The sequence below is a fragment of the Bos grunniens genome, chromosome 20 (assembly GCF_055505025.1).
Source record: "Bos grunniens cultivar Pamir isolate PY7600 chromosome 20, Bosgru_T2T1.0, whole genome shotgun sequence".
Taxonomy (NCBI): domain Eukaryota; kingdom Metazoa; phylum Chordata; class Mammalia; order Artiodactyla; family Bovidae; genus Bos; species Bos grunniens.
This window is the reverse complement of record NC_141184.1, coordinates 27,881,221-27,896,555: the sequence shown is the minus strand read 5'-3', so window position 1 is coordinate 27,896,555 and position 15,335 is coordinate 27,881,221. Positions and strand designations below refer to the sequence as shown.

At 39.2% G+C, this 15,335-nt stretch overlaps 1 protein-coding gene across 46 annotated transcripts in view; it reads left to right on the top strand.

Moving 5' to 3' along the window:
* LOC147350176 (uncharacterized) overlaps positions 1-15,335 on the top strand; it is a 97,076-nt gene that overhangs the window by 30,043 nt on the left and 51,698 nt on the right. For 5 of the 46 annotated variants that reach the window (XR_015149200.1, XR_015149206.1, XR_015149207.1 and 2 more), the window contains exons 3-4: positions 955-1,071; positions 1,889-1,995. The exons of 17 other annotated variants lie outside the window; for them this stretch is intronic. Coding sequence is in view for 3 of the 29 variants with exons in the window: in XM_086362529.1 (XP_086218655.1) it covers positions 955-1,071; positions 13,774-13,791 (135 nt within the window). In the remaining 26 variants the exon portion in view is untranslated. 24 more of the 46 variants (XR_015149237.1, XR_015149230.1, XR_015149240.1 and 21 more) reach the window with 12 other exon arrangements.

Sequence of the window (15,335 nt, the reverse complement as noted above, 5' to 3'; positions counted from 1 at the left end):
CAAATACATGAGAAACTACAGGATGGTTAATAGAATATGACCTCCAGAGGGGCAAAATAGATTGGTAGCTGACAACTGCACTAAGCTTGAACTAGCAGAAGAAACCAAGGTTTGGTGTCTGGACATCTGATGATAACCACACTAATAAAAATGTCATGATTCCTTGCATATGTCTCACACCAGAGACCATTGTTCAAAAGTCAAAACTCACTTAACATTAGTTCCAAGTGGATGGCAGCACCATAGCATGTTTACACAACAATGATTTGCTGAGTTTTTCCCCAAAGAAAATGAGGACCATTTACTCAGTTGACTGTATATTGGGAGATAGGGATTACTCTATTTCTCGCACTGTTGACATAGGGTATCTGATCTTTATGACATGAACTATGAATACTTTAAAACATTATTGTGGCCTTCCTATATGTAAGAGGACATTATAAATGGTTTACATAGATTTCCTTGGTAGTCATTTCCCTGGAGCCTGAAAGTTTAATTGGTATTAACATACTTGAAATTTGGCACAAATTGGATCCCTGATTATGTGCACTCATGCATGCTTAGCCATGTCCAACTCTTGTGACTGCATGGGCTGAGGCCCTCCAGGCTCTTCTGTCCATGGGGTTTCCCAGGCAAGGATATTGGAGTGGGTTGTCCTTTCCTTCTCCAGGGGATCTTCCCAACCCAGGGATTGAACCAGGGTCTGCTGCATTGCAGGTGAATTCTTTACCATCTGAGCCACCAGGGAAGCCTTGAATAACTACCAAAATGGGGAAAGCAAAGTGGAAGCCTCTGAAACTATTCCTACTATGACAAAGTTAGTAAAAATATATAAATTGTATGATGTATTTACTATAAAGTTTAGGAGATTTGTGTCAGTCATGAGTTTCTAACAGATGAAAGAATGGTGGGCCTCATCACATCCAGTTTAATTACCTAGCACTGACTCTGCAGGAACCAGGCGGCTCCTGGAAGACGACTGTAACTCCTGCAAGCCCAGTGGTTGCCCTGATTGACGCTGCCTTGACAGATGTGGTAACTTTACTAGAACAGATGGAGTCTCAAGTTCAGGTGTGTGGACACTGTTTGGGCATATAAATTTTTTTCTATTTCAATAAGAAAAGAGAATCAGGGAGAGTTATTGTTCACTTCCAATGTGTGATAAACATTTGTAAATTTTGCCCTTGAGTTGTAACTCTTTTCCTCTGCTATAATGTAGTCCAATGGCATCTCTTACTATCTAAACATTGCAGACAGTAGTACATGAATCCATTGCTTTGAGGATAGAATATTATTCCATTCAAATAGTTAGCACCAAGGAGGATTCTGTAAGACTCTTATTTAGAGGATGAAGTGGTCATGATGGCAGAGTTGGAGGGCACAGCATGAATTCTTACTAAGGCTAATCTAGCTACTGCTACTGCCAAATGTCCAACTTGTTTAAAAAAAAAAAGGAAGACCAAAACTAAGCTCCAAAATTACATAATTTCTTGAGATTTACTGTCTACTTGGCAGTAAGTTAACTACTTTGAATATCTTCCATCCTGAGAGTATCTGTGGTCTTGTTACTGCAATCGATTATTTTTATAATTTTCTGCCAGGGTTTCAAAAGTATTCCTGTTCTGCTACTTACGTCCCAAAGAAATAAGTTTCATGGGAGGTGTAATGGTTAATTTTATGCCACAAGGTGACCAAACATTTGGTTAAATTTACCCTGGGTGTGTGAGGCTGTTTCTGTGTGTGTGCATTCTGTCATGTCCAACTTTGTGACCTCATGGACTGGAGTCCCCCAGCCTCCTCTGTCCATGGAATTTTTCAGGCAAGAATACTAGAGTGGGTTGCCATTTCTTACTCCAGGGGATCTTTCTGACCTGCCTGTCTTGCATAGGAGGGCAGATTCTTTACCACTGAGCCACCTGGGAAGCCCAAGGCTGTTTCTAGAGGAGATTAACATTGGAATCAGAAGATTTAGTAAAGAAGATTGCCCTCACTAAGGTAGGTTCTAAATTGAGAAAGGAGTAGTCAAGCCTGTATATTTTCACCCTGCTTATTTAACTTATATGCAGAGTATATCATGCAAAATGCCAGGCTGGATGAAGCACAAGCTAGAATCAAGATTGCCGGGAGAAATAATAACCTCGGATATGCAGATGACACCACACACCTTTTTTATGGCAGAAAGCAAAGAAGAACTAAAAAGCCTCTTGATGAAAGTGCTGCTGCTGCTGCGTCGCTTCAGTCGTGTCCAACTCTGTGCGACCCCATAGATGGCAGCCAACCAGGCTTCCCCTCCCTGAGATTCTCCAGGCAAGAACACTGGAGTGGGTTGCCATTTCCTTCGCCAATGCATGAAAGTGAAAAGTGAAAGTGAAGTCGCTCAGTCGTGCCTGACTCTTAGCGACCCCATGGACTGCAGCCTAACAGGCTCCTCTGTCCATGGGATTTTCCAGGCAAGAGTACTGGAGTGGGTTGCCATTGCCTTCTCCTTGATGAAAGTAAGGAAAGTGAAAAAATTGGCTTCAAGCTCAACATTCAGAAAACTAAGATCATGACATCTGGCCCCATCACTTCATGGCAGATAGATGGGGAAATGATGGAAACAGTAAGAGACTTCATTTTGGGGCACTTCATTTGGGGCACATTTGGGGCACATTTTGGGTGATTGCAGCCATGAAATTAAAAGATGCTTACTCTTTAGAAGAAAAGCTATGACTGACCTAGACAGTATATTACAGTGCAGAGATGTTACTTTGCCAACAAAGGTCCGTCTAGTCAAAGCTATGGTTTTTCCGGTAGTTATGTATAGATATGAGAGTTGGACTATAAAGAAAGCTGAGCACTGAAGAACTAATGCTTTTGAACTGTGGTGTTGGAGAAGACTCTTGAGAGTCCCTTGGACTGCAAGGAGATCCAACCAGTTACTCCTAAAGGAAATCAGCCCAATATTCATTGGAAGGACTGATGCTGAAGCTGAAACTCCAATACTTTGGCCACCTGATGGGAAGAACTGACTCATTTGAAAAGACCCTGTTGCTGGGAAAGACTGAAGGCAGGAGAAGGGGATGACAGAGGATGAGAGGGTTGGATGGCATCATGGACTCGATGTACATGAGTTTGAGGAGGCTCCAGGATGTTGGACAGGGAGGCCTGGTGTACTGCAGTCCATTGGGTCACAAAGGGTTGGACAAGACTGGGTGAATGAACTGAACTGAAGGTAAGTAGATCTAATCCAATCAATGGAAGACCTGAAAAGAACAAAAAAGTGCTGAGTTAAAGGAAACACTTCCAGTCTAACTGCCTGTTAGCTGGGCCATTGTTATTTTCCTTCCTTCAGATTCAAAGTGGAACATGAAACTGAATTCTTAGCTCTCAGTCCTATAGGCTTTCTACCAGAATTTACACCACTAGCTCTCCTGGTGCTCCAGGCCTTTGAACTCAGACTGGAAGACAGCATCAGCTGTTCCTGGTCTCCATATGCTGACTGCAGATCTTGAAACTTCACAACATTGATATGAGTTCTTTCTTGTAATAAATCTCTTTAGAGGGAGAGGTCCATCTCCTATTTGTTCTGTTCTCTGGAGAACCCTGAATGATACAGTAGGTTTTGTAGTAGGAACTTCATTTGTAGGAGTCATGATGAGCTTCGTGCTCAAGGAAGTCCTTTCCTGTTGTTACTGTCCAGTATTCAAAACATGTCCTTTCTGTGTGGCCATGGCTCCACATCTCTGTGTTCAGTTCAGTCACAGTCACTCAGTCATGTTCAACTCTTTGCAACCCCGTGGACTACAGCACCCTAGGCGTCCCTGTCCATCACCAACTTCCGGTGATGCCATGTCTGCATTAGTGTGACTGTAACACTGTTGTCCTGCATGCTTTCTAAAGTAACAATTCACTTACAATACCATGGTATTTTGGAATATTGCCTTCTGAAGTCTGTATACTCTGGATCCATTTACTTCTGGTATCTAAGCAATCTTTCTTTGGAATTCCTAGTGCTCCTATCTTCTCAGCATGGATTATGTCCCCAAAAGCTTTCCTTCAGGGTAGGTCTTTCTTTCTGAAAAAGCCTATTTGTGGTACATTCAAGTGATGCCTAAGGATTTAGGCTGTTATGGTTTGATCTTTTTGCCCCAGGGTGCTTCCTTGGCTCTTTATTTATTTTTTTAATATATCTGAAACCTGGAGCCTACAAGTTCTTTTTATAGTATTGCAGACTGTTCTAGATACTTTTGAAGTGAAGTTTTTGTCTATTACTCCTGGGTTCCACGAGGTGTATGATCCTTCGGTGTTCAGCTTTCTCTTCCCTTCTGCCACTGGGCTGCAGCTGACCCAGCATGGATCTGATGCCCTGGAATGGTTTGGCCACACATCCCCCCTCAGAGGGTCTTAGAGGATTTCTGGTGAATGTGTCATCTGTGAATTACTTATTTCATCTCTTTTGATCTGTCTTTTCATAAAAAGATTTGAGGAGATTTAAAGAAATAGCTCGGAGAAGGCAATGGCAGCCCACTCCAGTACTCTTGCCTGGAAAATCCCATGGATGGAGGAGCCTGGTAGGCTGCAGTCCACGGGGTCGCTAAGAGTCGGACACGACTGAGCGACTTCACTTTCACTTTTCACTTTCATGCATTGGCGAAGGAAATGGCAACCCACTCCATTGTTCTTGCTTGGAGAATCCCAGGGACGGCGGGGCCTGGTGGGCTGCCGTCTATGGGGTCACACAGAGTCGGACACGACTGAAGTGACTTAGCAGTAGCAGTAGCAGCTACAGTCATAGTCCTGTTATCTGTGGCTAATAATTGTTGATCATTTTTTATAACATCAAAGTTAATTTTCATTTTAAAAAATCCATTAAATTTATTATATATTCATATAAATTATAGATAAACTTCAGTTCAGTTCAGTTCAGTCGCGTCTGACTCTTTGCGACCCCATAAATCGCAGCACGCCAGGCCTTCCTGTCCATCACCAACTCCCGGAGTTCACTCAAAGTCACATCCATCGAGTGAGTGATGCCATCCAGCCATCTCATCCTCTGTCGTCCCCTTTTCCTCCTGCTCCCAATCCCTCCCAGCATCAGGGTCTTTTCCAATGAGTCAACTCTTCACATGAGGTGGCCAAAGTACTGGAGTTTCAGCTTTAGCATCAGTCCTTCCAAAGAACACCCAGGACTGGTCTCCTTTAGAATGGACTGGTTGGATCTCCTTGCAGTCCAAGGGACTCTCAAGAGCCTTCTCCAACACAACACCACAGTTCAAAAGCATCAATTCTTTGGCGCTCAGCTTTCTTCACAGTCCAACTCTCACATCCATACACGATCACTGGAAAAACCATAGCCTTGACTAGACGGACCTTTGTTGGCAAAGTAATGTCTCTGCTTTTGATTTTGCTATCTAGGTTGGTCATAACTTTCCTTCCAAGGAGTAAGCGTCTTTTAATTTCATGATAAACTTAGGCATAAGTATATATTTATAAGTTGGGATATATTATGAATTATGTATAATATAGTATTCATCATTATATCATTTAATTAAGTAATTTACTTATGATTAATAGTTTATAATAGCATTTAATATAATTTTATATTGACCTTACGATAATGTAATAGATTTAATATCTATACTCTCTCCCTGATTAGACTTAAGCCATCTGAGAAGTGGAATTTTATTTTAAGACTTTATGGCATTATGGCTAAAAACAATGCTTGATATGTATTATTCTGGAGAAGGAAATGGCAATCCACTCCAGCACTCTATTAGCAAGTATAAATTTTAAAGTGTTACAGTTTGGATTTGGAACATTTTATTACTTAAACATTGCATTTTTCAACTGTCAACCTAAAACCTAAGAATAAACCTACAAAACCAAGCAAATAATGTGCGGAATAATTGTAATTAAAAAATTACAGGGAATACCATCAAGATATATTACATAAAAGTAAATGTTCAGATTTAGCATACAAATCCTCACAGTTGAATTGATTTATATGTCTGTCTATGATACTTAAGCATTCATGCATATGAGACAAATGTTTCCTGAAGAATTGCTAAAATAGTATGAGATCAAAACATCTAATCTTCCATAGAACAACTTTTTGCACAGATATTACTTGCTAAGATAGAATAGTAGAGCAAATTTGACATTCATTGTAATCTCCAAAATTTTACTTCGAATATATTTGGGTAGAAAAGAAATGGATATATGTCTTTCTTGTGTTTCATCCTATATCCAATAAACACATAACACATTAGCAGGAGCTTCCTTAATGGATTGCAGTTTGAGGAAGATGATATTTTGATAGAGAAAATGTCTTGTAGCTTACACAAAATTTTTATTTTCTTACTGATTACTCATGTTTTTTTTCTCAGTGTACAAACAAAATAAATCCCTTAAATTTTGTCATCTATATTAACATTTTTTTTTCCTGTGGAAATTATACTTTCTATCACTATCTTAATGTGTTCATCTCTTTGAAATTGTATATCAGATTTAACTTTTTAATTCTACAGTTCTCCACAGCCTGATAGATATTTTTTCCCAATATCACACCAGAGTATTCTAATCCAGAATTTTTGAAAGAAACATCTATAAATAAAGCCCTCTTTAAAGTGTTTGCAATTTTAAGTACAAGTACTTTTGAAATTTACAGGCAAAAACATCTGTAGAGAAGTCTTTTCCACTCTTGGAGGACAAACCCCAGCACATTTTCAACAATTTATTTGACTTTCACTGCCCATTTCTTCCAAGCAATCAATTTATCTTTCTCTGTGGAGTCTGTGAACAGGACTACGTTGTCAATGGAGAGGTGGCATGGATCTCCCCGGTTGGTTGCCCCTTTGCTCTTTTCCCAGTGCTGTCACCAGAGAGAAATGACTCTAGGCCTCCGTACAGAAAACACTTTCTGACAAACTGCCATCCATGTATGAAAAGGACGGTAAATGTATATATGCAAACCTCCATTTGACTTCCTTCTTCCTAATAGACTTTGTGATTTGCATGACTGCACAAACTATTCTAGAATTTATAGAAGTATCTGAAAAAAAAGAATGAACTTTCAGGGGCTGAAACGCTGGCCATTGGCTTCTGTATGTAAAATGTATTCAGTAGTTGAAAATCAACTTTGGTACTCTGCTATTCATTTTTTCAAATTATATTTGTAGAATTTTTTCTCATTTCCCTTCTCTCTTTCCTGAATGCCTAAATAGCCAGGCAATATCGAAATGTATCCTAATAAAAGAAGAGCAGTAGTTACTTAGTAGAGAGGCAAGAAGTTGTACTGAAACATCAATTTGAAAGAAAGGACCAGTAGCCAGTTTTGTTCAAAGCTAACCCTCTGTGAGTCTATCTTTTTATCTCTCTCACAGAGGCTCACCTGTCTGTGAATAGGCAATGAACATCCTTAGTGTGAATGAACACAAGGTAATATATTAATTCTCCTGGTGGGTTTTTATTTTATATATCATTATAAGTGGACAAAAGACACTAAGAATAGTGAATTTATGCCTAAGACACATGCAAAAGAAGATGGCATCAGTTCTCCAAAAAATTTCACTACAAAATCTATTAGTAAGGACAGCTTTGGTAGTAGAAGTGCATCTGAGGTTCTTGCTCTTCAGGATTGTTGAGTTGGTCTTTTTGATAGAGATCCATTTCACATCAGTGTCTTATTTTTTATTCCTCGATGTACACAAGAGAAATATTATACATGTGTCTAAAAGTTGGGCTTTCCAAGTGGCTCAGTGGTAAAGAACCCACCTCCAGTGCAGGAGACATGGATTCTATCTCTGGGTTGCAAAGATCCCTGGAGCAGCAAAAAGCAATCTGTTCAAGTATTCTTGCCTATAAAATTCGATGGGCAGAGAAGTTTGTCGGGCTATAGTCCATGGGGTCGCAAAGAGTTGGATATGAGCAACTGAGCACTCACACATGCACATCTAAGGTTATATCTCTGCTTCAGACCAGATCTACTCAGTTTCCCACTGCTAGTATTTAAAGTTCTGGGCTTTCTCTCATGATTTAAGATGAGCAGTTCATGGTACTTCTAAAATGTATATAGAACATCCACAATATATTTCTTTAATATTGTGGTCTTTTTTTATAGTACCCATCACTATCAAAAAATAAATAGCATGTTATAACTATATAATAAAGTTTTTTGGTCTTCTGTTGTTAGGGTTGGATTTTTAGGAGATCATAAAATGCCTTGAGACAAGAGTGGCTTTTCTTGTTTACCATTAAGATTTGATAGTTATTGACAAAATAAACTTTACACTGTAAATGCTTTTGATAGTGACAAAATTTGTTCATAAATTCAGAGTAACCAACTCTCATTTTAAAGCATGCCACTGTTGACTAGCTAACAAGCATGCTAAAACAACTTCACAAAATCTCATATTCACTATTTCTCCTGGAAATAGTGGATGATATTCACTTGGCTGATTCAAAATTTTACTTACATGATTTTTGATGTTATTATTCAGATTATTTTATTTTGTTAAAGCTATTTTGAACACAATGATAAAAGTCATCCAGGACCTATAATGGTAAATATAGATATCAAATAATATTTTTTTTTTACTGGAAAAAAAAAACTGTATAGAATACCTGTGAACCCAAGAATCTTGTCTTAATGACATAAAGAAGGTCTGACAATTTCTTGTCATTTTCCTATAGGAGCCATGGTATCTTGCACGTATATTTATGATAACTGGAGCTACTTTGGGGATAAATGAACAATCAACCCATTTATCCAGCTTAAATTCTAGCAGTGTTCATTGGACATTGTTATTACAATGAATAACTTGCAACCTAAATTCGACCAACACAGTATAAACCTATATGTCCTTGATAAGTGTTTCATATTGTCTTCTACATCTATCTATCTATCTATCTATATATATATATCAATAACCTCAGATATGCAGATGACACCACCCTTATGGCAGAAAGTGAAGAAATAAAAGCAAGAGAGTTCCAGAAAAACATTTACTTCTGCTTTATTGACTATGCCAAAGCCTTTGACTCTGTGGATCACAATAAACTGTGGAAAATTCTGAAAGAGATGGGAATATCAGAGCACCTGACCTGCCTCTTGAGAAACCTATATGCAGGTCAGGAAGCAACAGTTAGAACTGGACATGGAACAACAGACTGGTTCCAAATAGGAAAAGGAGTACATCAAGGCTGTATATTGTCACCCTGCTTATTTAACTTATATGCAGAGTACATCATGAGAAACGCTGGACTGGAAGAAACACAAGCTGGAATCAAGATTGCCAGGAGAAATATCAATAACCTCAGATATGCAGATGACACCATCCTTATGGCAGAAAGTGAAGAGGAACTAAAAAGCCTCTTGATGAAAGTGAAAGTGGAGAGTGAAAAGGTTGGCTTGAAGCTCAACATTCAGAAAACGAAGATCATGGCATCTGGTCCCATCACTTCAAGGGAAATAGATGGGGAAACAGTGGAAACAGTGTCTGACTTTATTTTTGGGGGCTCCAAAATCACTACAGATGGTGACTGCAGCCATGAAATTCAAAGACGCTTACTCCCTGGAAGGAAAGTTATGACCAACCTAGACAGCATATTAAAAAGCAGAGACATTACTTTGCCAACAAAAGTCTGTCTAGTCAAGGGTATGGTTTTTCCAGTGGTCATGCGTGGATGTGAGAGTTGGAATGTGAAGAAAGCTGAGTGCCAAAGAATTGATGCTTTTGAACTGTGGTGTTGGAGAAGACTCTTGAGAGTCCCTTGGACTGCAAGGAGATCCAACCAGTCCATTCTGAAGGAGATCAGCCCTGGGATTTCTTTGGAGAGAATGATGCTACAGCTGAAAGTCCAGTACTTTGGGCACCTCATGCGAAGAGTTGACTCATTGGAAAAGACTCTGATGCTGGGAGGGATTGAGGGCAGGAGGAGAAGGGGATGACAGAAGATGAGATGGCTGGAATGCATCACTGACTCAATGGACATGAGTCTGAGTGAACTCCAGGAGTTGGTGATGGACACGGAGGCCTGGCGTGCTGCAATTCATGGGGTCGCAAAGAGTCAGACACGACTGAGCGCCTGAACTGAACTGAAAGAGTCTCTTGATTAAAGTAAACGAGGAGAGTTAAAAAGTTGGTGTAAAGCTCAATATTCAGAAAACTAAGATCATGGAATCTGGTCTCATCACTACATGGGAAGTAGATGGGGAAAGAGTGGAAACAGTGGCTGACTTTATTTTTCTAGGCTACAAAATCACTGCAGATGGTGATTACAGCCATGAAATTAAAAGATGCTTACTCGTTGGAAGGAAAGTTATGACCAACCTAGACAGCATATTCAAAAGCAGAGACGTTACTTTGCCTACAAAGGTCCATCTAGTCAAGGCTATGGTTTTTCCAGTAGTCGTGTATGGATGTGAGAGTTGGACTATAAAGAAAACTGAGCACCAAAGAATTGATGCTTTTGGACTTGGTGTTGGAGAAGACTCTTGAGAGTCCCTTGGACTGCAAGGAGATCTAACCAGTCCATCGTAAAGGAAACCAGTCCTGGGTGTTCATTGGAAGGACTGATGTTGAAGCTGAAACTCAAATACTTTGGCCACCTGATGTGAAGAACTGACTCATTTGAAAAGACCCTGATGCTGGGAAAGATTGAGGGCAGGAGGAGAAGGGAACGACAGTGGATGAGATGGTTGGATGGCATCACCGATTCAATGGACATGAATTTGAGTAAACTCCAGGAGTTGGTGATGGACAGGGAGGCCTGTTTAGCTGCAGTCCATGGGGTCACAAAGAGTCGAACACAACTGAGCGACTGAACTGAACTGATTGTCTCCCCTGTTTCTTAAAAATATAAAAGTGGCTATACATAAGATAGGTTAAAGTATTCATTATTCTAGGAATATTCTTTAAGTAATGATTCCATGTACTTGGTAAATCTAGTGAGTTTAAATTTTGCTTTCGTCCAATATTAGGTATGTCATTTTGGAAAATTCACACGATTTTTTAAAATAACAGCTTCGTCATCTGTAAAATTAGGTAAATCTAGTACTGAGCTCCTGCCTTATTGTAAAGTTTAAATATGGTAGACTGTATAAGATTATTAGGACAAGTCTCTGTGCAACGACAACACACAATAGTTAATTTCTGAGCTTGTTCAAGGCATTGGCTTTGCTTTTCTTTTCAGTATCAAGACATTTACTAAATAGAGGCTCTGCTATTTTTTAGAGCTAAGAAAAATTCAAGTTGAGATTTGCCAAAAAGATGGTATTAGAAATTCATTTTACGATTTTGGTATCATTTCTTTGGCACAGAAAAGTTAATTTGTCTCCTAACATGCACCCAACATATCTTGTTTGCCTTTTGAAAGTTTATGCTGCTATTAAACATCAAAAATTGTGTCACATGGAAATGCCTTCCTGGGAGGGTGTGCTTTACTCTTGAATCATCTGTTGGGGGCTATCATTAGGTACAGAAGCTTTGAAGTAAGACCTAAAGCCAAAATTCTCACAGATGTTGCATGGAAACAAACTTCAAAAAGGATGTTCAGTGCTTATTCATAGGCAGGTAAACATCTGTGAAAGAGAAAAAAGAAAGCTGAGAGACAGGAGAGAGACTCACTTAAAGGCTTAGCTTTGAACAAAACAGGCCTTAGGCCTTTTCTTTCAAATTGATGTGTCTATTTATATGGCTTCCTGCCTCTCTACTAGGTAACTATTGAAGTCTCACTTTGTGAACTAATTTACATTGACCTCTGCCTTAGCCCTCAGTAGTTCTATTTAAAGTGAAGTTTGTTTTCCCTAATGAGGATCAGCTGTGAGCAGGGGTGACCAAAAGAAAATATATTCCCTTTGACAGGCTGCACCTTTGCTTAGGCTGAAATTGGGAGAAAAGGAGAGGCCAGGAATATACAGAAGATCCTGAGTTTGTAGGTTTAACGTTGAAGGTCTTATAAATGCAATGTATCTAGAGTCATCACATATTTCTTTATTAAGAAACTAGAAATGGCAACCCACTGCAGTATTCTTCAAGAAATGAGGAGGCTGGCAGACTACAAGTCCATGAGGTTGCCAAGAGTCAGACACGACTAAGCAACTAACAGATACGTTTTCCAGACACTAAGGAACCCACTCCAGTACTCTTGCCTGGAGAATCCCAGGGACGGGGGAGCCTGGTGGGCTGACGTCTATGGGGTCGCACAGAGTCGGACATGACTGAAGTGACTTAGCAGCAGCAAGGCTACAAAATGAGATTAAACAAAGCCATGAAAGGAATGACCATCTTTGATAACTCTTGGTCCACAAATTACACTTTTTCTCTTTTTAATGAGCACAAAATGTAGATCAAGATCCACACTAATACAATCATTTGCTCTTTGTCTTGTCATCAACTGGTGGCTTAGAAGTACTCATGCCATCAAAAAGTGAAGAACAAGAAAACAAAACTACAAATTAGGAAGGGTCAATCTATCAGATTTATAGCTTGATCTCTCAAAGCCTGAAGCTTACTAAAACTTCAAAATAATTTCATCAAACTGTGTTATAACTGGAAATAAACAGCCCAGTTCCCTTAGAGTTTTCAAAGTTTCTTATCTTCTATTATTAGTTCATTATATGATTTCTTTTTTAAAAAAAACAGTGATCTATCAAATTGTGCCACTAAATCTCTTTTCCACTTTGATCTTCATTTATGCTTTAAGGCAAAACAGCCTATGTGATGCTCAGCCTAATAAAATGTAGATTCTTTGCGCTTCATGTATAAGCTAAGCTTCCCTCACCTCCAAGCATTCTGGAATTGATCAATGGTAAGCCTGCCTCAAAAAGCCTTTCCTTATCCTCAGTAAGAATATATCAGTAAATGGGAAGAGATGATGATTCTACTGAAGCCTGCGAGCACAGCTTCTCATTTCATCAGTTCTGCTGATGTTACCTCTGGCTCAGAGGTTCCATTTTCTTTGTCTGTATGAGATGCATCAGGATTGCTTTGGCAGCAAGCCCCATAGGCATATGGCTGAAAGATTCTTGCTATTAAAGGCTACTTTTATTGGCTTACCAGTTCAGGGTAGTAGCAGTTCTAACAATGACTGGGTAGCTAGTAAAATAATCCAGAATGCTGTCCTTATTCTGAGATAATAAAAAGAAAACAAACTTATAGTAAGCATATCACACTCAAAATATAAAAGAAAATATTAATATATTCTTCTAGTTAACACTTCCCTGATGACTTCCCTGGTGGCTCAATCAGTAAAGCGTCTGCCTACAACGTGGGAGACCCAGGTTCAATCCCTGGGTTGGGAAGATCCCCTGGAGAAGGAAATGGCAACCTACTCCAGTACTCTTGCCTGGAGAATCTCATGGATGGAGGAGCCTGGTGGGCTACAGTCCATGGGGTTGCAAAGAGTCGGACACGACTGAGCAACTTCACTAGTTAACACTAACTATACTAATTATTATATTCTTTATTCTTAAAAGCTGAGTTTTGGCTCAGAAAAATGTGGGTAGGAGTCCTGGGTTTCACACTTGGGAGCATTATGGCTGGAGAAATTAGAACAGTCATATAATGTCCCTGAAATTCTTGAAATCCACTACAAATCACTCAGGATAATCATTTGCTGATTAAGGTTTTGTGATGTTTAAATGGCATGTATTCATGTATAGGATCATGATAAACACAGAAGTAGTTACTCATCATGGATTGTTTTTTGTCTTTAAAAATAAAACTTTCTGTCAGGTTCAAAATACCTTAAAAGCAAAGGGTTCCCTGACTTCCTTCTATTTTCTTCTAGATTTTGGTATTTCATTGACCATAATGAGTTGAATCATGACCCCTAAAAGATAGCTCCATGCCCTAATAATTAGAATGTCTGAATCATTATCTAGTATGGAAAAAGAAGAAGGCAAGGGAGAAGGCAATAACAAACCACTTCAGTATTTTTGTCTTGAGAACCCCATGGACAGTATGAAAAGGCAAAAAGGTATGACACTGAAAGATGGACTTCCCAGGTCGGTAGGTGCCCAGTATATGCTACTGGAGAAGAGTGGAGAAATAACTCCAGAAGGAATGAAGAGACAGAGTAAAGCGAGAGGAAAAAAAAAAAAAAAAAAGCCCAGTTGTGGATGTGACTGGCGAAGGAAGTAAAATCCCATGCTGTAAAGAACAATACTGCATAGGAACCTGGAATGTTAGCTCCATGAATCAAGGCAAATTGGAAGTGGTCAAACGAGATGGCAAGAGTGAACGTCAACATTCTAGGAATCAGCGAACTAAAATGGACTGGAATGGATGAATTTAACTCAGATGACCATTGCATCAACTACTGTGGGCAAGAATCCCTTAGAAGAAATGGAGTAGTCCTCAGAGTCAACAAGAGAGTCTGAAATGCAGTACTTGAATGCAATCTCAAAAATGACACAATGATCTCTATTCATTTCCAAGGCAAACCATTCAATATCACAGTAATCCAAGTCTATGCCCAAACCAGTAATTCTGAAGAAGCTGAAGTTGAATAGTTCTATGAAGTCCTAAAAGACTTCTGGAACTATCTCCCAAAAAAGATGCCCTTTTCATTATAGGGGACTGGAATGCAAAAGTAGAAAGCCAAGAGATATCTGGAGTAATGGGCAAGTTTGGTTTTGGAGTACAAAATGAAACAGAGAAAAGGCTCACAGTTTGCCAAGAGAACGCACTGGTCATAGCAAACACCCTCTTCCAACAACACAAGAGATGGCTCTACATGTGGACATCACTACATGGTCAATACCAAAATCAGATTGATTATATTCTTTGCAGCTAAAGATGGAGAAGCTCTATACAGTCAGCAAAAACAAGACCGGGAGCTGACTATGGCTCTGATCATGAACTCCTTATTGAAAAATTTTTGATGTAAACTGAAGAAAGTAGAGAAAACCACTAGACCATTCAGGTGTGACCTAAATCAAATCCCTTATGATTATACAGTGGGAGTGGCAAATAGATTCAAGGGATTAGATCTGATAGAGTGCCTGAAGATTGTATAGGAGGCAGTGATCTAGATCATCCCCCAGAAGAACTGCAAAAAGGTAAAATGGTTGTCTGAGGAAGCCTTACAAATAGCTGAGAAAAGAAGAGAAGCTAAAGGCAAAAGAGAAAAGGAAAGATATACCCATTTGAATGCAGAGTTCAAGAGAAAAGCAAGGAGAGATAAGAAAGTATTCTTAAGTGACCAATGCAAATAAACAGAGGAAAATGATAGAATAGGAAAGACTAGAGATCTCTTCAAGAAAATTAAAAATATCATGGGAACATTTCATGCAAAGTTGGGCACAAAGACAGAAATGATATAGACCTAACAGAAGCAGACAATATTAA